Source organism: Fundulus heteroclitus, unplaced genomic scaffold (genome assembly GCF_011125445.2).
Source record: "Fundulus heteroclitus isolate FHET01 unplaced genomic scaffold, MU-UCD_Fhet_4.1 scaffold_906, whole genome shotgun sequence".
In the NCBI taxonomy this organism is placed as follows: domain Eukaryota; kingdom Metazoa; phylum Chordata; class Actinopteri; order Cyprinodontiformes; family Fundulidae; genus Fundulus; species Fundulus heteroclitus.
The window spans coordinates 1-23,046 of record NW_023397369.1 but is presented as its reverse complement, the minus strand read 5'-3'; the positions used below and the strand labels follow the sequence as shown (position 1 = coordinate 23,046).

General features: G+C 41.1%; 1 protein-coding gene across 1 annotated transcript; it reads left to right on the top strand.

Annotated features, from left to right (window-relative positions):
• Nucleotides 1–1,381: 1,381 nt before the first annotated feature.
• On the top strand, nt 1,382–18,495 carry shrprbck1r (sharpin and rbck1 related; the record flags this gene model as incomplete). Its single annotated transcript, XM_021316916.2, is given in 16 exon segments — nt 1,382–2,041; nt 3,741–3,915; nt 6,612–6,689; nt 6,770–6,911; nt 6,995–7,085; nt 7,168–7,486; nt 7,883–7,983; nt 9,235–9,405; nt 12,922–12,990; nt 16,450–16,610; nt 16,696–16,807; nt 16,893–17,072; nt 17,633–17,731; nt 17,995–18,138; nt 18,381–18,389; nt 18,391–18,495. Coding segments are annotated over 16 exon segments (2,235 nt in total), but the record flags the coding sequence as incomplete, so codon positions are not given.
• Between the last annotated feature and the right edge of the window lie 4,551 nt (nt 18,496–23,046).

The window sequence follows — 23,046 nt, the reverse complement described above, 5'->3', positions numbered from 1 at the left end:
ATTTGGTTTACATTGTTTACATTTCAACTGCCTACTGTTCACTGCTGCACTTTATCCGGAAGTAAATTGAAATTTATCCTGTAAGTGACTGCGATTGATCACTGCACTTTATCCTGTACTGTAATTCACTGCAAGGTATCCTGTAGAGTTACTGCAATATTTCTGAGCTGTGTGAAAAACGAAATTTCGTTCTGTATGCACTCTGTGTATACAAAATGACAATAAAGAAAGTCTAAGTCTAAGTCTAAGTCAAAGTCTAAGAAATTATCTATCTTATCTATCTATCATCTATCTATTTCGCATAAACCAACACAGTAGAAATGCCATTTTATATAGCCTAAATTTAATAGAATTTTTATAAACAAAATTACAAATAAAGGCTCAATAACAATGTTAATTTATTGAACAGAAAATATTCTCATCAATCCTTCAATGAGCTAGCAAGGACAACCAACACTAGATTGTTGCACACTTTCCGACAGAACGTAAACATAAGGTGTGGATTTCCAGTGTTTTCATTGGACCATCCGAGCTTGGGGAAGCAATATTTGTGCCCCATGGGTGTGTTCTGAGGGCGCGTGGGGCATGCGCACTGCAATTTCAGATGTTCTAATGAACATCTGAAATTGCAGTTTAACCAAACGTTGGTGGACCGGTCCCAATATCAATGCGCCTCAAGAGGATTTAGCCTACCGAGCTTGTCAGTATTCTGGCAGACTTAGATATAGGGACACAAATGTTTCAGAATTTTATTGCCAAGAGTATCAGTCTATTTTAAGATATTGCTCTATAAAGAACGATCCTGTCGCATTGATAATTGTGAACATAGAGCTCCACAGCGACATCTGGTGGGGCCTGGCCCACGGGCCCCAAAAGCAGAGACAGCACAGTCTCTGTATATATATATATATATATATATATATATATATATATATATATATATATATATATATACATATTTTTGTGTGAGTATGTGTGTGTCAGATCTGTTAAACCTCCGCTTCACAGCCATTAATGGCTTCCTTCACGGAGGAATGTTTACAGTTTCAGTACTGGGTTCTCTACGGAAGAGGATTGGGGCCATTCAAAAAATAAATAAAATAAAAGTCTATTCAATTTTGACTTTATTCTCAGAATTCTGACTTTTTTCAGAATTTAATAGACTTTTTTTTCTTCTCTTTGAATGGCCCTAATCCTCAGATGCAACAACAAAAAGTTTGAAAATCCATAATTAGTCGGCGAGTTTAGCTCCTGAGCAGAGCTGGCGACCGCTTCAACATGGCGGCCACAAATCTCGTCAGCGCCCATAGGCGGTAGCGGTCGATGCGGGGTCTACTTCTGTTTGCTGCCTCCCTGTTGTTACATTTTTTTTACGCACATCCTGTGGAGCATGCGCAGTGAAACCGAAATCAAACGCAACAACAAACCGCTGAGAAGTAGCAAACTACCGATGTACTCTTTGTCGGGATGGTGTTGTGAGAAAGTATCCGGTGGTTTATTTTTAAAGAACACGCCATCTATCTGGTCGGAGAACCGCCTGAAGACAAGGAGAACACAGAGGTGACAACTCGAGCTTGTTTTTTCTACTTTTTTTTTTTTTGGAAGCGCCTCCAACGCACTTGCTTCCTGTTAAATACTCGGCAACAAATCGCACCGTGAGAAATGTGAAGGGAGCGCTTCGCGAGGCGGAACAGGAGGCCACCAACCCACCGGACTGCTGCCTGTTCCTCGGCGCTTGCCGCCGCATGAGCCTGTCGGCGGGATGTCGCTGAGTTCGGGCGGCTGGACTCGCAGCCCCGGCCTCACGCCGGACCACTCCGCCGCCCTCCCCGGCAGCTACGAAGCCCCACAGGCGCAACCTGGCTGCCACACCGTGCTGATGTCGGTCCGGGTCTCGGTGTGCCATTCCGGGGTTCGCCCGCTGTGTCTTCCGGGAGCAGGCGACGAGTCACTCCGCCTGCAGCTGAGCATGGACCCGGGGAAATCCGGGGAATTCCGGCTGGCGCTCCAGAACACCAGCAGGACGGGCCAGAGTAGCGTGGTGAGTTCACGGTACCGAGTTCACTTTTCCTCCCCGTGGGGTTTGTTATGACCGGGGAACAAACTGTTTTTACACAAAATAACCACGACTAAATTATTACTTTATTATATAGACTTGAGAACAAAACTCAAAATCTTGCTTTGTGCTAAAAAGGGGCAACTTTGGCCAAAGAAATATCCAAAATGACTGCTTCAGTTTATTTATCATACTACTAGCGAGCCTATTTATAAATATATTAAATACATTTTAAATTAGTTAGGAGTTGAAATCTTTATTATTATTATTATTAATAATAATAATAATAATAATAATAATAATAATAATAATTGGGAACTTTTGGCCCTGTTCAGCACCCAGAGGTGTTAAAATCTTCTGATTTTTCTGCTGTTCTCTAGACAAGTGGTTCTGTTTTCAGGCCGCAGATTGTAAAATTAGATTAAGGTCTGGGCTTTGACTAGGCCACTCTAGCGCTCTAAAAAAACGCTTTGATCTAAATCGGGGCTAGAAGACGTCCGGAAAACCTGCGATTGCGCTACCGTTGCTGAAAGTTGTTCTTAGAGTAGTCGTGACAGCTCTTTTCTTTCTTTCTTTCCCTTTCCTTTCCTTCATCGCAGTGGCCCCTCCACACACACACTAGCGTCTGTGAGCTTTAGCATCTCGGCTTCTAAAAATAAACATCAACTGTGGGCAATGAGGCCAGTCAAATCCAAAAGGCCAACTCTATGGCACTTGAAATATAATCTCCTACCAGAAGTTTCATCCCAGCCTTTCCTGCAGCGCCCATGTTGGCCTGGCTGTGGATGTGTTGTGCAGCTCTGAACTACCACCTTGTAGCTCTGGCTGTAAGTTTGGAGTGGCTCGTCCTGCTTGTTTTGCAGCTTCTGGTTTCCTTCTATTTAGCCCCATCCGTCATCCAGTCAACTCTGACCCGCTTCCCTCACCTTGCTAATGGAAAGCAGCACGGTGCGGATGTTTCGAGTTGTCTGTGCCTACGTGTAATTGCTGAAAATAGATCCGTATGATGTTGTATTGATTTGTTCAGGTGACCGTGTGATATCTGCCGATGCGACAAAGTCGGTTGCGATTTCCGATGCGGTGCGACATCATCTGCCCGCCTAACACTATTTAACTCACAAAAAAAAATCTGATTTTTATCTCTAAGCAGGCATTTAAATCAAAAACAACATTCTTCTAAATTTAAAATAATAAAAGTAGACCAGCTGTTAACTTTAGTCTCAAAATGAAATAAAGGTGCATCTTTAAAAATGACAAATGGGTTGATGTTTTGATTTTTGCATCGATGTATTTGGATCGTTAATCATCTAAATTGATATATCGATGTATATCGTAATAATGACGTCCTTAAAGTTGATAAAGAGAAGTCTTTCAAACTAAATAAGCAAACTCATTATACTTGGTAATTCGTTTCAGTAAGGAATGTATTACTTTTTACTCGTCTGTGTGTGGAAGAACTACTGATTTTAGTGGAATATATATATATATATATATATATATATATATATATATATATATTAACACACATTTTTTATTTATTTTTTTACTTGTAAGTGACATTTCCTCATATTGATAACCTGCAGCATTTGGGTTTGATGGTGTGTGCCGGACTAAATACGAACAACATGTTCTCACATGTTCCTAACCATGTGTTCCCTCCTCCTCCTCCTCCGTCTCGTTGCAGAACATCGCCGAGTTCGACCTGAGGTCCATAAACTATGAGGTGAAGTCGCCGCGGTGCCACGAGCTGATCTCGGTGGCGCCTCCGTGCGACCGCATCAGCTTCAACTTCAGCAGCGAGCAGGAGGCGGAGCAGTGGGCCACCGTGGTCACGTCCTCCCTGAGGGAAGCACACCGAGGTCAGTCGGCCACACCAGCCGCTTCATTTTGCTACACACGGAGCGTGACTTCCCCTTCTGCTGCGTGATTTCAGGGTCCCGCTAAGATGTTTGGTCTCGTCTTCATCGGCTTCGCTGACAGTTAAGACCTTATTTTGGCCCTGAGAAGCTTGTAGTTGATCATTCAAGTAATGAATTTGGCTTCAGGTGTCTTTGGTGTGACAACGCTTGGCCTCTTGAGCTCGCGTACATAGTTTGTGGCTGATCTCAGTACATTGTTGAGAGCGGCTTGAAGAACCTGTTCTCCAGTGGATGTATGTTCCGCGTCGCGGTTCCTCTTCATGACGCCGCACGTCGACAATGACTCGGCGTTTTTTTTGCTCGCTTGTTCTGTCAAAGACAGTTGTTGACGTGCAAGATACTGAGGATTTCAAGCCGACCTTGAGGCTCTGACATCCGAGGGCTTGATGTCGTGCAAACGCGTCTACGCAGCAGGATCCTGGGTTTACTGTAATAAACAACAAATGATACCTTTCAGAAGCCTTTAAAGCCCTGGAACTTTCTCGCGCTTTCTCACCGCAAGCTTCGATTTGGATTTTATGTGGGGAAAAAACGTCCCCAAAGTAAATAAATCAAATGCAAGCACCTTTAGATGTGACCTAACTATTTAATAGAGGCCACCTGTATAACATAATATAATTTAAACCTTGGTCTAAATAAAGGTGTTCTTTGAAGCTGTTTAATAGAGAACATTAGTGAAAAAACAGGCGACCAAGGAACATAAGCAGGCAAGTCAGGTTGAGTTGTGGGGAAGTTCAAATTGTGTTTGGTGATAAAATCCCATTTAGAATCTGCTTCTGATCCATTCATGGCGTTTGTCTAGCAACAAAAATGTGTTTTCCACAAATAAAGTATTGATGGACTCAGGAAGGTGGATTTTTGTTTCCAACAGAGTTTTGGTGATTTGCGACTGTCAAAGCAAACCGTGTTTTTCTAAGACGTCTGAAAATGACCACAGAGCCGTTTACTTGTTGAGAACGTGCTGCATTGAGGGTTAATGCTTATAATAATCCAGTTTAAAAACATGATCATCCTCGTATCAGGCAAACGTTCTCAGTACATTAAAGTAATCGGGGCAACTACCAAAAAAAACAAATGCGTCCTTTTTTCAGTTTTAACACAACAGGGGGGGAAAAACTGACAAAGGACTCGTTTATCCTGTTGGATCCCGCTCTCCTAACGCAGGCGATGCAAATTCTGTGGGGAAAATTAATGACCGCCCGTGCTCCTCTCCGCTGACGTCTTCATGGCCAGGAGACACTCAGTGCCCCCCCGACTCGGTGGGAGTTTCAGTGCAGCCATCCTCAGAAAGTGGGTCCGTTTACATAAACCTAGAAACGTTTAATGTCGTGACTCTCAGCTCTCTCTCCTGGCAGGAGTGTGAGTTTACCTGCGAGCGAGCGCAGCTGAAAGTAAAGGAGCGACAACTTTCATTAAAAGCGGCGGCACACCTGGTTTGTATCGCGCTGACGCCGCAGGAGCTGGTGCGTGGCAGAATCGTAAAATTTAGCTCTGCACGTACCCTGTCTCATGTCCGCCTTATTATGTGGCAGCCTGGAGACAGAAATAGCTCAGGGTGCGATGTGGTGCTATTTAGAAAGAGTCATTTTAAGAAAATTAACCGTGAACACACACAGACTGCATGCTGTGACTTTCTTGGGGGGGGATTTTGTTGGCAGGGCCCCCCCTTGTTGAACGGTAGTGAAAACTGCCAAGCTTTGAGCATCTCTCAGGGCGGTGTTTAGCTGAAAATGGAAAGAGTTGGACAGAGCAGCGGACCCAGTTGCACATCTCCGCTGGGACGGTCTGTTGACAGGACGACTGTTGGTTGGGTCGTCCCTAAATGTGGCCTTTGAAATTGAAAGTGTGGCAGGAATATAGTAATAGTAATATAATAACATCATCTTTATTGTCATTGAAACATACATTGAAACATACATTACAACGAAATGTGTTCTCTGCTTTTAACCCATCCCCTAGGGGAGCAGTGGGCTGCACAGTGCGGCGCCCGGGGAGCAATCTGGGGTTAAGGGTCTTGCTCAGGGACCCAGAGTGCAGGCGCTGGGGATCGAACCGGGTACTTGCATCCTTCTCTGAGTGCAAGCGCGCTGCTCTAACCACTAGGCCAACACTCCCCCGTCTAATAAGAAAAGAGCGTTGCTGAGAGAAGGACCATACGAAGTCCCCGTTTGCCTCAACCTACATGCAAAACTCTTTGTGCGGGGTGGGAAACTAATACTGCACATCATCCGGCACAATCCCTGCCATATAAGATGTTGGTGGCAGTATGGGGCTGTGGGAATGGTTCAGTGGGAGCAAAAGCTTCAGTCTCTAGGAGATGAACGACAAAAGCCCCCCCAAAAAAGACCGGCTGCTGTAACTGGAGCAAGACGTGGTTCTGCAAAGAGTCGACTCATGTGGGCTCAATATAAATGCGTGCCACATTTTCTGATTTTAAGACTTTAAGAGCTGTGTATCATTTTCCCTTTTCACCATCTGCTGGTCTTTCACTGAAAGTCTAGTAAAATATGTTGAGATGACCAAACGTAACCAGATGTGTAATGTTTGTATTGGGGATTTTCCAGAGTTTTGTGCCTTCCCTCCGTCAGTTCCTTCTGTTTTGGTTCTGTTTTCACTCTTTCCTTGTCCTTCGCCAGCCCCACCCCAGGAGAACGGCCTGCAGCACCTCTTCGACGGCCTCCATCTGCAGAACACCTCGGCTTTACAACAAACAGGTGCGCCCTGGTAAAACGTGTCCAGGTTACGCAAACGTGTGTTCCTCTGACCCTTATGTCGCTTCATGTCTCGTGTGTAGAGGACGCTTGTTTAGAGCTGAAGAGAGCCATAGAGGCGGGGGACGTGCAGAGCGCCTCCGTCTTTGCCGCCTCACTCGCCCGCAGACAGGCGGCCCTAAAGATCCAGCCCTCCACCAAAGTATATGAAGACACTGAAATAAGGTAAGGCGGCGATGCTTCGGCGGATGAACGCGCCGTCACTGATCAGCCATCTGACGCTGCGCTTCGTTTTGCTTCGTCCGCAGCTTGGCCGTCATGGTGGAGGATTCTTCCTCATCCTGTTGCATCACTGTGAAAGTTTTCCCTCACATGACTACTGCGTCGTTGAAACAGCAGGTTCGCGTCGACTTCCTCGCGTTCCCTTTATGTTTCCGCCTTGCTGATTTGTAAATAAGGCTGTTTTGTGTGTGTCTTCCAGATGTTTCTCGAGTACGGCTTCCACCCGCGGGTGCAGCGCTGGGTGATCGGCCAGTGCTTGTGCGCCGACCTCAGGTCTCTGGCGTCGTACGGCGTCCGCCAGGACGGCGACACGGCCTTCCTGTACCTCCTGTCGGCACGCCACTCTCGCCTGACCGTTCAAGTCCTGCAGCAGGACCAGGAGAGCGCCCTCCTCCTCAGCCCTCCGCTGTCTTTTCAGAACCCCTCGCTCCCTGCTGCCTCCACAAACGGCCCCTCCTCCCAGGACTGGAGGCCGTACACCACGCTACCTCCAAGGCTCCACAGGAGCAGCAATAACGGTGAGAACGCGTCTGCGCCGCACTCAGTACGGAGGCCTATATGAGATGAAAGAGAGCTCACACAGACGGGGAGCTGCAACAGCCAATACAGTCTCTCTTTGACTTTGAACGGTATTACAAAGGGTGAGCAGAGATTAGAGGGACAGATGATGGGGATTTGTCGCGTAGCTCGCTGGGCCAATCAGGGCCGGTCCTGGTTGAACGCCTTGATTTGGGATCATAACAGGACAACCTTGATATGTGGCTTATTAAATGGACAAAGTAGTTGTAATGTAGCATTGAGAACAATTTCATTGTTGTAGCTATTGTTATTTGTGTGAATTAAAAATCTGTAGTCATTTGCAAAATGTCTTTTTTTTTTTTTTTTTTTTTTTTTTTGCTGCCTCTCTCCTGCAGGTGGTTCAGAGAGACAAAACTTTGGTGATGTTGGAGATCTCCTCAACTTCCAAATGCCTGAACCTCATGAAGTTCTGAGCCCCAACACTACTTCCACGCAGGTAAAACAACACTTATGGCCCCTCTCATGGAGCTTTTATACAATTTCCTTGTTTTTCTTTAAATGTCAGGCACATGTTGACAGTTGTTGAGCTTTTTTTTTCCCCAAATAAGCTAGATACCCCACGGCTCAAAAGCAAACTAAGACCACCATTTGAACAGATCATGTCTTGTAGAATAAAGAAAATTTAATTTTAAAGTTCAATCTGCAACATCTGCATACGATTAGTGAAGGAATCTTGTTATAATTATTACGGACAACATATGTGTGCAAGAATAATAAGAGAATTATGATGTTTTGTTTTACCACAGTGGCATTCTTATACTATTGTCTGCCCAATAAAACTTATAGACAGACTGGCAGATGATCCATGCTGTGGAATACCCTTCAAATTTTCTGCAATGCTAGACAATATCCTAGTTTTAATAGCAAATCTATGCCTTGTAATCATGGAAAATTTTTATTTTCTTCTCAAAACGTTACAACTTTTTAACATCAGAGATTTTTTTTCCTCCCAAATATGTGAAACTAATCTAAAAAAATACAAAGTATCCATGCACCAAAGAACATTTAATTTAAAACTAAAATGATGTGCTTTTGTTTACGTACTAAAAGATTAAGCATGCAATGTTTTAATTAAATTAAATTAAATTATTTTTTTAGCAAAAGGTTGTGTAAATAATTGCCTTGTAAATAAATGTTGAAATTCTTTTCTTTTTTTGAGAGGGGGGGAGTCCTAGTTGCAAAATGTGTCAATTTTAAGCAATAAGAACAGGATTTGGATCACTTTCTTTATTGATTCTTGGTGTATTTAGCGAAGTTTAATGAATTAATTTTAATTAAGCTGGTGCATCAAATCTGCTCCTGAGCTAAAGTTGTTGGATAGACGGGGTCATATTGACTGAACTTTAAAGATAACAGAGAGAAAGTGTTAATAGACAAGTGCGTTGTGTAATTCCTAACAATTTCCATTGTAAGAGAATTTCGATTTGTCTGCAGTAATGTTGCCCTTGTTAAAAAACGTAAAATGAACCGCGCCTTTTTAGAGGAACAAACAAATATTGTCAATGCTACAAGGTAACAACAGAGCTAGTTCCTTTCTTGATCCAAAACAAAGACTCAAACACATATATAGTCAAATCCTGATTAACTTAATGCTGATGTTATCAGCTGGCGGAGCTTAGTTATTAAAGTGTTGTTGTTGTTTTTTTTAAAAGTGTGCATTTTTAATAGCGTTCACCTTTTGCTTCAGGGTTGGTCGTGTCCATCTTGTACGTTCATCAACAAACCAACGCGGCCGGGCTGCGAGATCTGCAGCACCAACCGCCCTGAGAGCTACGTTGTCCCTGGAGGATACCAGCCTGACGCCCTGGAGCTGAGGAGGATCCAGCAGGAGAAGGAGGCCATCAGACAGTACCAGCAGGTATTAAAAAAAAAAACACACTCTCGTCTCCCTTTGTACCACTCCTTATACAATACACCAACAATTTTAAGAGGTGTTTTCCTCCAGTTGTGTGCGTGCAGGAACTTTTTTTTTTTTTTCATCTAAATTTTGTACTGGCTAAGCTTTTCCGCGGCATTCAAACGCTACATACAGGACTGTTTCAGAAAATTAGAATATTGTGATAAAGTTCTTTATTTTCTGTAATGCAATTAAAACATGAAATGTCATACATTCTGGATTCATTACAAATCAACTGAAATATCGCAAGCCTTTTATTGTTTTAATATCGCTGATTATGGCTTACAGCTTAAGAAACCCAAATATCCTATCTCAAAATATTAGAATATCATGAAAAAGTATACTAGTAGGCTATTCAACTAATCACTTGAATCGTCTAATTAACTGGAAACACTGCAGGGTTTCCTGAGCCTTGAAAAACACTCAGCTTGGTTCAGTAAACTAAATCACAAGTATGGTAGTGGTAAAGAGACGACATAAGATTCTCACAGTAACTGGTGTAGTGACCATGGGATTACTGTCCTTGATTGGCCTGCCAATTCCCCTGACCTGAACCCCATAGAGAATTTGTGGGGTATTGTGAAGAAGAAGCTGAAAGACACCAGAGCCAACAATGCAAATGAGCTAAAGGCCGCTATTGAAGCATCCTGGGCATCCATAACACCTCAGCAATGCCACAGGCTGATTGCCTCCATGCCACGCCGCATTGATGCAGTAATCTGTGCAAAAGGATTCCCAACCAAGCACTGAGTGCATTAACGGACATTTTAAAATGTTTGATTTTGTTTTGCTGTTATAATTTTTTTTTTTTTTACTTGGTCTGAGGAAATATTCTAATATTTTGAGATAGGATTTTTGAGTTTTCTTCAGCTGTACGCCATAATCAGCGATATTAAAACAATAAAAGGCTTGCGATATTTCTGTTGATTTGTAATGAATCCAGAATGTATGACATTTCATGTTTTTTAATTGCATTACAGAAAATAAAGAACTTTATCACAATATCCAAATTTTCTGAGACAGTCCTGTAGATGCTTCGCTGAAAAAAAAATGTAAGCGAACACACGGCAGTTCGAACTGGTCAAGACGATGTGAGAGAAGCTCGAAACTGATTGAAGGCTGCCAGTGAACCTGAATCATTCAGACTCACTCAGGTTGACTCTCTTCTCTTTTGTCTCTGTTTTTCTGAAGGAGAAAGGGAGAAGAGAGATGCTGAGGAGTGCTGGGCCTCATAACAACTCATTGCTGTTTAACCTGGACCAGGACTACTGAACAAACTCACTGACACAGGCACACTCCACCGCAGACACCAGACAAACCAGCCATCATGCACAGCCCAGTTCATGTATATACATTTACATACTTCAGCTTAGATCCCTTTTTTTTTTCTTTTTCCGCTGAAGTATAATGGCTTTTAAACGGTTTCTTTGAGCTGGATTGTTGCCGCCAAAAGCATAGTTAAAACTATGTGTTGTTTTAATGTTCATGAAGAAGCCATGCAGGTGATGGAACCCAGAATGTGAGCAAAAACGTGCAAAAAATAAAGTAATAATAATAATGCTCCGCAATAAAGTCAACCTTGACCGACAATGCTGACGAGTAACAACAAGTTATATTTTTATAAACTCTTTGGTAGCTCTTGTTGCCAGTAAATTGAATGTATTGACCCTTTTTTTTTTTTTTCTTTTTTTTTGCACAGTGCTTGTTTTTACCTTGTGATAACAGCTGAAAATAAAAGGTTTTAACGGTTTGTGGCTGTGTTGGACTGAATGTATCGTTGAGAGGATTAATTGTAGCATCATTTGTCTGTTAAACTCCCTTTATACTAAAACAGGAAGAGCGTAGCATTAATGCCTCTACGCCGAGAGAGAGACCCCGAATATGTGCCTTTGTTCCCCTTTCAGATGCAGCGCATTTCTTCCTCCACGCTGACAAATTTAGAACGGGGAATTGTTACTGAAGTTTTAATTATACAGTTAATTCTTTTTGAAACGCGTCAGGGGATACGCTTTCTTAACTGATTTGTTTTCGCATCCTCCTCATCGGTCGCTGCTGCCTGCTTGTTCGCAGAAACGCCGTCTCCGCAGTTCCCATTCACGCCGCCCTGAAGAGAGAAACCATCTTAAGAAACATCCTCGCTGATGAATAGGAAGTTTGATACTGTGATTCAAGCACTAGGGTGGGAGGATTTTGCTCGTAGGCCTTGGGTGATGAAATGGATTAACCGTATTCACAAAGTGTCCTAGGACTAAAGGTAGCTCTTAGTGATGTAATTTCAGGAAAAATCTGAGAATTGCCCGAATTTTATGATACTTCTTAGAATTTCACCTAAGTAAGATAAAAAATATCCACATCTTAGGCCTTAACAGAAGTGAACAAATGTTAGGAGTGGTAAGGAGGACTTTTGGTTAGCCTTAAGCAGGTGGAAACGGAGAGAGCTGATTGGTTGATCCACCACCTAAACCAGGAGTGTCCAAACTTTTCTGCACAAAGAAAAAATGAAATTGTCAAGTCAAAAGTACTGGAGGGCCACCAAAAATATAATAAAAGATTTTTTTTATATATAACTCAAAAATTATGGGATTTATTTTCCTGCTCTACAACATATGATCAGTTTAATAAAAAAAAAAATGTATTCTCTGTAGGAAATGCATGTGTAAATTACTGTAGATCCAAAGCTTAAAATAGGTTTTGCTCATTTGCTTTATGAAAAGATGGTCACCCAGTTTTGCAAATTATTTAGGCTCGGTTAAAAAAAAAAGCTGGATTCTTTTTGGTCTCGCAGTCTAAGAACAGGATTTGGGTCAGTGTTTCTTTCGAAAACACTTGCTGTATTTAGCTAATTTTATTAAATTAATTCAAAACAGATTTTAATGCAAAAAGGTCTGCATTTGAGTTAAAGTCCTCGGAGACGTGGTCCTATTTACTATGAAATTAAAGAGAATGAAATAAAACAAAAAGTGTGGTTATTAAAAGATTAATACCTCGTGTTGTACATAACATTTTCAATTGTAAGATCTCAACCTGTCTAAATAATTTTGCCCTAATTAAACATTAAAAGTTTCCATTCAATTATGTTGATAAGATGAGCTTTATCTTCCCCATGGGAGGAAATTAATTATTTTCAGCACCCAGACAGGTTAAAGGTGCAGCTCTAGTTAGGTAAATTTATTGAGAATAAATGACAGAGTGGCGGCACGGCAAAGAAAGCTAGAATTAAACAGGAGAGTTCTGAAAAAAGCTGCTGCTGAATGTTCAAAAATCAGCAGCTTATTCAATAACATGAGCTCACGTTTGAAACGTCAAATGAGGACAATGAAATGGCCAAGGAAAGATGTTGAACTTGCCTGTAAACCACCCTACAAGTTAATTACCAAGTCACTGACTTAGGTGATGTTGTGGTGGATAATGTTATGTTATATAGTTAAAATAATTGAAAGATGCAACGCCACATAACTGGGAATTTTTGTCTTGTAGCCCCTCAGAGTCAGAAGCAAGATACAGCACCAAGTACCAGCCATGAGCCCACAAGTCCTGAGTGGGCAGGTAGGATTATTCATTAAGTGAATATTAGAATTAATCTAATGAAAAGTATGGTGCTGTTCTGTGTGTATACTGCCCTGAGAGGTTAGATGATTCAGCTCTACATACATGAAACTGCCCTGATTTTATCAGGTTGCTTTGTGACAAGGGGTGATTCTTTTATGTTGAGATTTAGGACATTTTTCAAAATAGAAGTGAGCGATATGGACTTGTAGTAATGTGTGATAATGATAAAAGTCATGATAAAAGACCACAGCTTCCTGCAGTCTTTTTCAGGTAATCGTGTGGCTGTAACTGCATGTCAATTATTGCCCGATAAGCACCAAATCTGTCCCTAAAAACATTAAGAAATGTAACATATATTAAAATAAAATTCAGTTCATTTGGGCTAAAGTTACATTAAAACATTGTATTTTCTTTTATTAGCAAACTGCACACGGTAACTGCATTTAATTATATTTTTGAATTTATTGATATTTACTGATGCTCTCAATGAACCAACAATGGAGAAAATGGAAAAAATAACAATCCTGGCTGCAATGTTGGCCATTTTGGGGGTTTCAGACACCACTAGTTGGATTTTATCGTTATCAAGATAAATCCAAATTCTTATCACAATAAGGAGTCCTAGTTCTTTATTACACTCCCCAATGTTACATTTCATTCATTGTACTTTGTACTCTGTTAATTTTTCCAATAGGTATCACAAAGACCGACAGACAGACTGATAGATAGGTACTCGGGATGCAAGTTATCGATTAATGAGTTAATCTAAGGTTCATTGATCTTTTCGATTGACTAACGGTTAATTGATAAGCGACCATTTTCTTAAAAACCCTAGTTTTCTCGTGTATCAAGAGGGGCTTTCCATATAATGAAGGGCTAATTTTTATCTTTTTTATTTTTCCATATGCTGAATTTTAAAAGACATTATATTTTAACAATTTGGTAAACAAAAATTGTGGTTTTCTCACACATTATTTAACTTGGACATAGTTATAAAATATAACAAAACTGAAATATATTAGGTTACTAAACAGAAACAAATAAATTCATGAGAATAAAACATATGAAACACTAATAATCGCCACAAAAGCCCTCAACATCAGCTGTGCTTTTAACATCATGTCTTTTTGTATCATGTTACAATTTTTTGCGTAATCCCCTCTGTTTTTCTATCACATCCTTACCTTCTGAACAGTCAGTTAGTTTTGGTTGAGAAACTGACACTGCTCCGCCAGGCAGCACGGCCAAATGGGTGCTGTTTACCAGTCATCTTAAGGAACGTGTTGAGTGTTTATATTTAAAAACAGAACCGCATAAAGATAATTTTTCATCCTCATTAAACAGTGCAAAAGTAACCCCACACCAGATTCCATTTGGACTGTTTTATGTTGCGTCCTTCATTACTTTTTTCTCTTACTACTACGGTGTGGCTCCACTTTAGAATGACCGGCAGCGCCTTCTTCTGGATGGTGGCAATACTACAACACTAAGAAGGTCTAAGCGGATGTTATCAGTTATGCTGGTTCACACGGCAGGATTTTAAAACAGTCGGATGATTTTTCAAAGCCTGACAGACACCACACGTAACAATAAAAAATCCTAGCTAAAACAGGTTTGGTCGTACAGTGTTGTGTCCGGTAAGACCACAAGCTCAACACACCACACGAACAGATTTCACTTATGATCATTCAGATGTCAGGCAGAAAGTCTTGCGAAGATCAAGCGTATGTTCAGAGTAAATGATCATGGACGACCAGGAACAATAATGGTGATAGTTTTTGGACAGATTTTTACAGAGAAAAAAACATAACAAAAAGAAACAAAACATGTAAGATAAGCAGACCAGAAATAGAGCAGATAACAACATCATATACCTATCCTGTGTAGTTAAAAATTCAGTGGGGTTTCACAGCAACAACAGACCGTTGTGGAAACAGCTGTTGTCGGTAGCAGGATGTTGTGTAGATTCAGATTAGAAACACTAGGTGTTGTTGTTGCCTACTGCTCCTTTAAACAGTCCTGTTTGAGGTACAGTAGAATAGCCAAGACCACTGTAGTTTGTAATGAATAGAAATAATCCTCAGAAATAATGCTTTCCTAATAGTTGTGCTTACAGTGTATAATAATCGATAATTCAGTAATCGAGGAAATTAATTGTTGCCAGTTTGATAATTAGACTGTTTCCTTAAAGGAACTATACCTACTCTGCTACATATTCTTCTGATGCTAGCCAGGAAGCTGATCACGGTCAACTGGATGAAGTCTGATCTACCAATTATTCACCACTGGATACGAAAGAATTAAACACGTCTACAAATGGAAAAATTAACTGCTCAACTACAAATGAAAGTGCATTACTTTTAAAGAGTATATGGAATCCTATTACAAATATTCTTCTTTTCCTTGGCTGATGTCTGATCTATATATCCGACTTAACCCTGTGTGATGAAAAACTGTTTTTCTATTTAAAGCTACGTAATATGCTTAAAAAAAGACCAAAAACCGTTTGATCATGGTAAAAAAGGTTATATACACCAAGCCTCCATCTTGATAGTATTTTGATGGTACTTTTTGAGCCAAAAGATCATTTGGTCTCTGAGGCATGACGTGTGGCGACATCTAGTGGCAGTATCACAGAACTGTCATAATGCCAGTTTGCTTAATTTATAAATCAATTGTAAATTATGCTGGACCGAGCCTGACCCTCTGCAATGCCTCGCAATAAAGCGCCATCCCGGCGTGATCGAAGACCAACCATTATTAATTAAATACGGACGGACGGACGGACGATCTACAGCAACTCTAACAGCCTCATATCAGAACAGTTACTCACGTCAATCAACTCTGCGGTCATTTCTGAGCATCGGCAGGTTTAGCATCCGCTCAATGAACACCAACAGTTCTAGTTTTTTCCCTCTTGGAATCATATATTTTGTACTTTTTTTCCCACTGGATCTTAGACCATTCTTCATTGTTTCGATGGGAGATGCTAATAGCCGTTAGCCGCCTCCTTGTTTTAACCCCTGCTGTGCATGCGCAGTACATACTTTTGAAAAATTGAGCAAAAACAAGGCATAAAACACCGAAATAACATCTAATACGCCAGCAGGACGTGAGCTAGTGACATATAAATAAAAAGTCAAATAACGTGGCTATGCACCTTGTAAGTGTTGACCATTCACATAAGAAAATATCGTAGCAAATTATGTCAAGGAAACCTTCCTGGAGGAAGCCTTGTTTCCTCCAGAGGCTTGTGCACGAGCTTGAGCCGCATGTCGAGGGTTTCTCATTGAGAGAAAACATTCGGGGTTCGAGACTTCAAACTAAACTGTTCTCCTGGTCTGAATTTGTGCAGGATCAGGGATAGTTGCTTTAATGGTAAAATACATAAGACTGACATTTATCTATTAAATCATTTAGTACTCTGACTCAAAGCAGCGCTAATGTACCCCTCAGGCAAAGGAGCAGGAGCGAAGGGAGAACTTTGACCGGCTGGTGAAGATGGACGGTCAGGACCTGGTGCCCAACCCTGAGCTGGTGGATTGTAAGATTTGCTTCGTGGACCTCCAGTCAGGAGAAGGTGTCCTCCTGAGGGAGTGTCTCCACTGTTTCTGCAAGTAAGATGCCAGAGTAGGAAGAGACCTGTGTTTTTTACAGTACCTGGTATCTGTTTTATATGATTGAACGCTGTCTGTTTCTCAGAGAGTGTTTACGCTCCGTCATCATGCTGAGCGAGGAGCCTGAGGTGTCCTGTCCATACAGAGACGACACATATGCCTGTCCCTGGGCCCTGCAGGAGAGGGAGATCCGAGCTGTGAGTTGCACGTCGCCAAAACTGGCCCAATTAGCACTCTTGAAAGCTGCATTCCCTCATAATACTCAACGTTTCGCCTTTCCAGCTGGTGCCTCCAGACGAATACGAGCGCTGGCTGCAGAGAAGCCTCTCTGTGGCGGAGTCTCGCTGCGAGGGCAGCTATCACTGTGCGACTCCGGATTGCCAGGGATGGTGCGTGTACGAGGATACCGTCAATGTCTTCCACTGCCCCGTCTGTAGGAAACACAACTGCCTCATTTGCAAGGTCAGAAATGTACAGATCGCACACCTCCAGACTGAACTTTGTCTCAGGGAGTTTAAAGAAAGCAGATAAAACTCATCCAGGTGAACAGTAGAAAGTTCTTGGACTGCAGTGCCAGTGAAAAGTTCCCAAACACTCACCGGGGACATGAATGTAATATTCAATGTTTGAGGTTCATAAATGCATTGGAACTTTTTTGTTTTTTTTCAGGGAGCAATTATGATACAACAAACTAATTGGTTTCAATAAGATTTATGTGCTTAAGTTGGATGTTTTATGTGGATTTTCTTCTGAAAGTTACACATAAAGCTCAAATATGTCCATATTTATTCATACTATTATTCGGTTAAAAATCCCTTTGAGCATTACACTTTGACCAAACGCTTTAGGAGCCACCAACAAGCTTGTGGCATACCTCTTTGTAGACTTTCCATTGGGACTAGATTTTTATTTTTGTTTTCTCAGCAGATCAGAGTGCTTGAGACAAGCCTGGATTCAAGAATCTTACTGTCGTACCCTTTAACTTTGACTCTCATATTTTCCGTCCCCGTTTTCCTCCTAAGGCCATCCACGAGGGAATGAACTGCAAACAATACCAAGACGATCTTGCAGCGCGTGCCATAAACGACTCTGCTGCTAGAAGGACGACACATCTACTAAAGGTTGGCTGCGAAATAACACTTTGAAGCTAGGAAGTGTCTTTGGAATCACTCTTTGACCTAGTTTGTATGTCTTTTTCCTTTTTTTTTACTATCTTGCTCAAGAGTACTCATTTTGTCGGTTCGCTGTTAAGAATGAACCAGTGGCTTTGTATCACCAGAAAGCAGTTGGTATCAGCTTGCACCAACCACATCCTCTCATCTCTTTCTCTTTCTTTTTTTCCCTCTCTCTCTCTCTCTGCTGTCGTTGTCTGGGCCACAAACAGACTCTTGTGCAGTCAGGCGAGGCCATGCACTGTCCTCAATGTGGCATCATTGTGCAGAAGAGGGATGGATGTGATTGGCTGCGCTGCACAGTCTGTCACACTGAGATCTGCTGGGTAACCAGAGGGCCTCGCTGGGGACCCAAGGTGAGAAATCTGTCCTCAGCACGTTGCTTATGCTTTTATTTTAGCCACATTATACCATTCTCCTTGTCTGTGAAATAAATCCTTTAGAAGCAGTGTCCTTCTTAAGAATGTCTTTATTATATGTATGGATGACATAAGTTAAATGGAGCTAAATTAAATGTAGCATAATGCTACTTTTTTGTGGCTGTATGCATTACAGCTTAAATGTGATTTTAATTTTGCATTTTTTTTTATTTTCAAAGGGTCCTGGAGGACACCAGTGGAGGATGTTGCTGCAATGTCAACAATCAGAAATGTCATCCAAAATGCCAAACTGTCACTGAGACTCAGGAAAGGGATTCTTGGACATCTCTGGATGTAACTAGCACAGGGACGAGACGAATTCAAGCATACAACTGAGTCATATTCAGACCCAACTGTACAAGATACCACGTGTAGCAACTAAACAAATGTTTAGTTATCTCTCTAACCAGCAGGTGCCCCCCTGGCTTATCTGAAAGTAAGTCTGTGGGTGCGGTTAGGTGGTAGCACAAAGACTGTTTGCCTTGAGTGCATGCGGTGCCTTTCTTGGCTCGGCCCAAAAGAGGCCCGTCAGTGTTTTGCTGAAGTAACTCCGGACTCAGTTTGGGTTTTTTTTTTAACTGTTACAGAGCTGTTTTTTTCACCATGGTAACACATGCATAAAAAGACCTTACAGCTCCGACTACATGTCTGCACATTTAAAACACAGGCCGTCGGTCGGTTGATGGCCTGGAAGAATTTAAAACAACAGGGAGGCGTTGAAAGGCGAAAGTCTCAGGTTTTTTTTTTTTTTTTTTTCTGCGTTTTGCTGCTAAGTTTGACTTTGACTGAGAAGCTTTTCCATAAGACAGGTCTGAAATTTATCCTTGTCGGCTGTTACCTGCGGACTTTTTTTTTTACGCTTTAGCCGTCATTTCTGGATGTCCAACACTGCAAAAACGGAACTAAAAATAAGTAATATTTCTTAAAATGAGTGTATGTGTCCTTGATTTGAGCAGGTAAATAAGATGATCTGCCAATGGGAATAAGATTTTTGCACTTAAAATCGAAACATCTCCACCTCCAGCATCTTATTCAAGTGCCAGGATGTCTATTTATCTTATTTTAGGGGTCAAATACTCATTCCATTGGCAGATAATATTATTTACCTGCTCAAATCTAGGACAAAAACACAAATTTCACGAACATTTTACTTATTTTAGATTCGTTTTTGCAGTGAACCGGTTCAGCCCGATAATTGCAGCATTCAAAGCCTGTTTGCCAGCTTCCCTTCTTGCCTCTTTATTATGATTGGTCCTCCACTTTAAAACTCCTGCTTTGCATGAATGCACTCATGTCTAGAGTCAAAAATGATAATAATAGTAATAATAACAATGACTGGGGTTGACGTAACAGGTGAAGCGTACCATTTAGATGCAATTTAAAGAAATTCTGGATATGCCTGAACTTGCGTAGTATACAGGGCTCCGGTGTGTCGGACTTGTGATGATAGCCTCTGGATGCACAACACTGAAGTGACCTTATTCTTCCTCACCTAAAGCGTAGCAGGGTGTCCCCGCCGAGGCTCTCCAGGAAAATGTGACTGAATCTCTCGCCGTTTGTGTGATTTTTTTATATGAAGTCTGGTCCGTGTGGATTAGTGACTGAGCTGAGTGTGGCCTGCTGTTTGAAGCCGTCCACATGAGACGGGGGGGTAGGCTGCTTGTGTTTATTTTCCCGCACGTTTTCTCTTCAACTTGATCATGGCGCGATTATTCATAACTGCTCTGCTGACCACCTGGTTGGTGTTTTTTTATTTCATAACCGGTGAAGAAGTGTGATGATTTCAAATTGTGTTATCCATAAGAGATTCAATAAGAGAAAGTGCATCTAAACACCTTTTATTGATAAGCTAATACTCCTGGTAGACAACTCAAATGTAGTAGAGTACACATGTGTTATAACTCATTTTACAGCTTTTCAAGGTTTTGCATCTTTTGGATTTTTGTAATTATTATTTTTTTCTTAATCTTATTCTCATGCATGAATGCACTGGCTATTGACTCTACTACACTACTGTCCAGGACTGACAAGCCACGCTGTTACATGCTCAGCACTCAGTTGCTGATCTACGATTTGTGCCTTAATTGTGAATAAATATGCTTTAAACTGCTTCTGCGTATTCTTTTGTTGGTCTGCTTGAACATTTTATGCCCTCTGGGTGGCAGCAAACGTTTCAGAACTTGTAATCTGGAGTCATTTGGAGGAAAAATCTGGTCTATTGCAGAGTTAAAAGTCCGCAGAGCCTTGCAGGAGTATTCGTACCCCTTGTATATTTATTATATTTTCTCACATTACAGCCCCTTAGCTCAGTGAGACAGATCCAGACAAATAAAGAATAACATGTTTAGTCAGTTCTTACTAAATGGCTCGCTGTCAGTGAGACTGGGTGGAAAAACCTCTACAAACGTCAAGTGTTTTACAGATTCTCAATTGGATTTAGGTTTGGATTTAGGACCTATAGTTGTATATTTATTGTCCTGAAAAGCCGTCTCCACAGTATGATACTGCCTCCACCATGTTTGGCTGTTCATATGGAGTTTGTGTTTGCTTGATAGATCAAACAGCTCTCGATGAGATTGTACAACGCTGGGGTTTTATAGCCGAACCCTGTTTTAAGCTTCCTCACAATTTTTTCTCTGGCTGTATTTGCTCTGCTGGGTTCATGGCCTCATTGAGGCTGTTTGTTTCATTAAGGTTCTCTAAAACCATCAGAGGTCTTCACAAAAACAGCTGTATTTATGCTGAGTTAAGTTGAACCCAGGTCAGTCTTATTCAACAACAAGCTGAGTAAATGGACTGAATATGTTACCATTTTCCTTCAATCATCCCAATAATGGACTACTTTTGTTCGTTTAACATAGAATCCCAATAATACAAAGTTTGAGACGAGCAAATTTAATATAACAGACCTTTTAAAGACTTTTTTGTGGGGAAATTTAAGTATTTACAGCAGCAAATCGGGAGGCTAGTGGAAGTACATAGTTACACTTGGTCAATATATGTAATATAGTATAAAAGTATAGACTATACAGGCTGAATCATTTTGTGGACACTTCATCCTGTCCTGTTTGCACAGCAATGTTTTTTTCAGATTGGAGCTGATGTAGTAACTTTGTATTTTTTTGAGTCAAAACTATTTACCTGTAAAAGTACATTTATGACCTTATTTTCAAAGTCATTTTGTGTGACAGGACTACACAGTTGGTTAGCACGGTTGTCTTGTTGCAGCAAAAGGTCCTGAGCTCGAACCCTGGTGCTTCTTCTGCATGCGAGTTTGCATCTTCTCCCTGTGCATGTGGGTTCTCTCCGCGGGTCTCCAGCTTCATCTCATGACTGTTAGGTTAATTCAGAGGTTCAAAGGGAAGGGATTTGCGCGGACCCCGGGACCCCGACTGCAATTCAAAAATGATTTTGCCACCAGCTCCGTTGGTTGATCCAGTGTTTATTTTTAATTATTACAGTCTAGTTAACACAATGTATTTGTCTTTTAATAACCACACTTTTTACATTATCTTTAACTTCCTAGTAAATAGGACCACATCGATCCAATGACTTTGACTCTAATGCAGATTCTGGTGTACTTAAACGTACTTTTTATTCATCTGATAAAACTTCCCAAATACAGCCAGTATTTTTGGAGAAACAATGACAAAATCCTGTTCCCATTGCTGAGAATATGCACATTTCAATGCAGCCCAAAAGAACTGGCAACCTGGATGACCTTTTAATGGGGAAATGTGGAGAAACATTTTATTTTTTTTAGGTTTTGGATATACAGTGATTTTCCTACAGAAAATCTGACCAATTTATTCGAATATAAATATTTTGTGGAGCAGATTAAAAAAATCACAATGTAATATTTTGATATTTTTTTATTATATTGCCCTTGAGTACTACATTAGCTTAACCTTGGCCCTTGTGACAAACGTTTGAACACCCTGGGTTAACTGTAGGGCTGTAAATCACCAGCTTTAGCACGGTACACTGTTATATCGATATGTTTGGAAGTCGATACGATGTTTTCCACTATCACAGGTCTGTTACGAAGCGGTTTCCAATAAATTTAATTTACAGGTCTGCTTTATCATCTGCCCATCTAACACTGTTAATTTCACAGATATCAACTAATTAAAAAAAAACAATTATGATTTTACGATCATATTAATAAGCTCTTATAGGAATCAGGTATTTATAAAAAATCAAATTAAATAGCATTCTTCTAATTATAAAAAATAATATTTGATAACACCTGTTCGCTAAAGACTCTGAATTGAAAGACTGAATTTGAAAATAAGGTAGCCTATAGCTCACAAATAACAATAAGGATGGATGTTTTAATTTTGCATCGATGTAATTCGATCACTAATCATCTAATGGATATCGGTGGGGATCGATTTATTGTTACGCCTGTTAATTGCTCTCAGGTGTTTTGCTCTCCGTGGTTGTCCGTCTCTCTTTCGCCGCTTTATTTTTATTTTTGGACATCAATATGCTGTTTACACATTATTACTAAATCGACAAGGAAGTTACAGAAGTGTATCTATATTTTTTGTTCTGTCTTCCTCTATTTTTCACAGACGTCTGTCCCCTTTTTTAACGCTACAGCGCACTGGTCTCCTCTTCAGGTGTGTTCTCCAGGGTTCGTGTCGTCTCTTTCCAGCACCTGAGACGTTTTTACGCACCACAATAATCCTGCTGGGTGGGATTTCTAATTCCAGTGATGATCGCAGCTCGGGTTTTCAGTCCCTGGGGGGTCCTCTCTCCTCGTGATGGAGGCGGGGGTAAGTCTCGGAAACCGCACCGACTCCCTCAAACGTGTCTTTCTGTCGGACGGTTCGGGGAGAG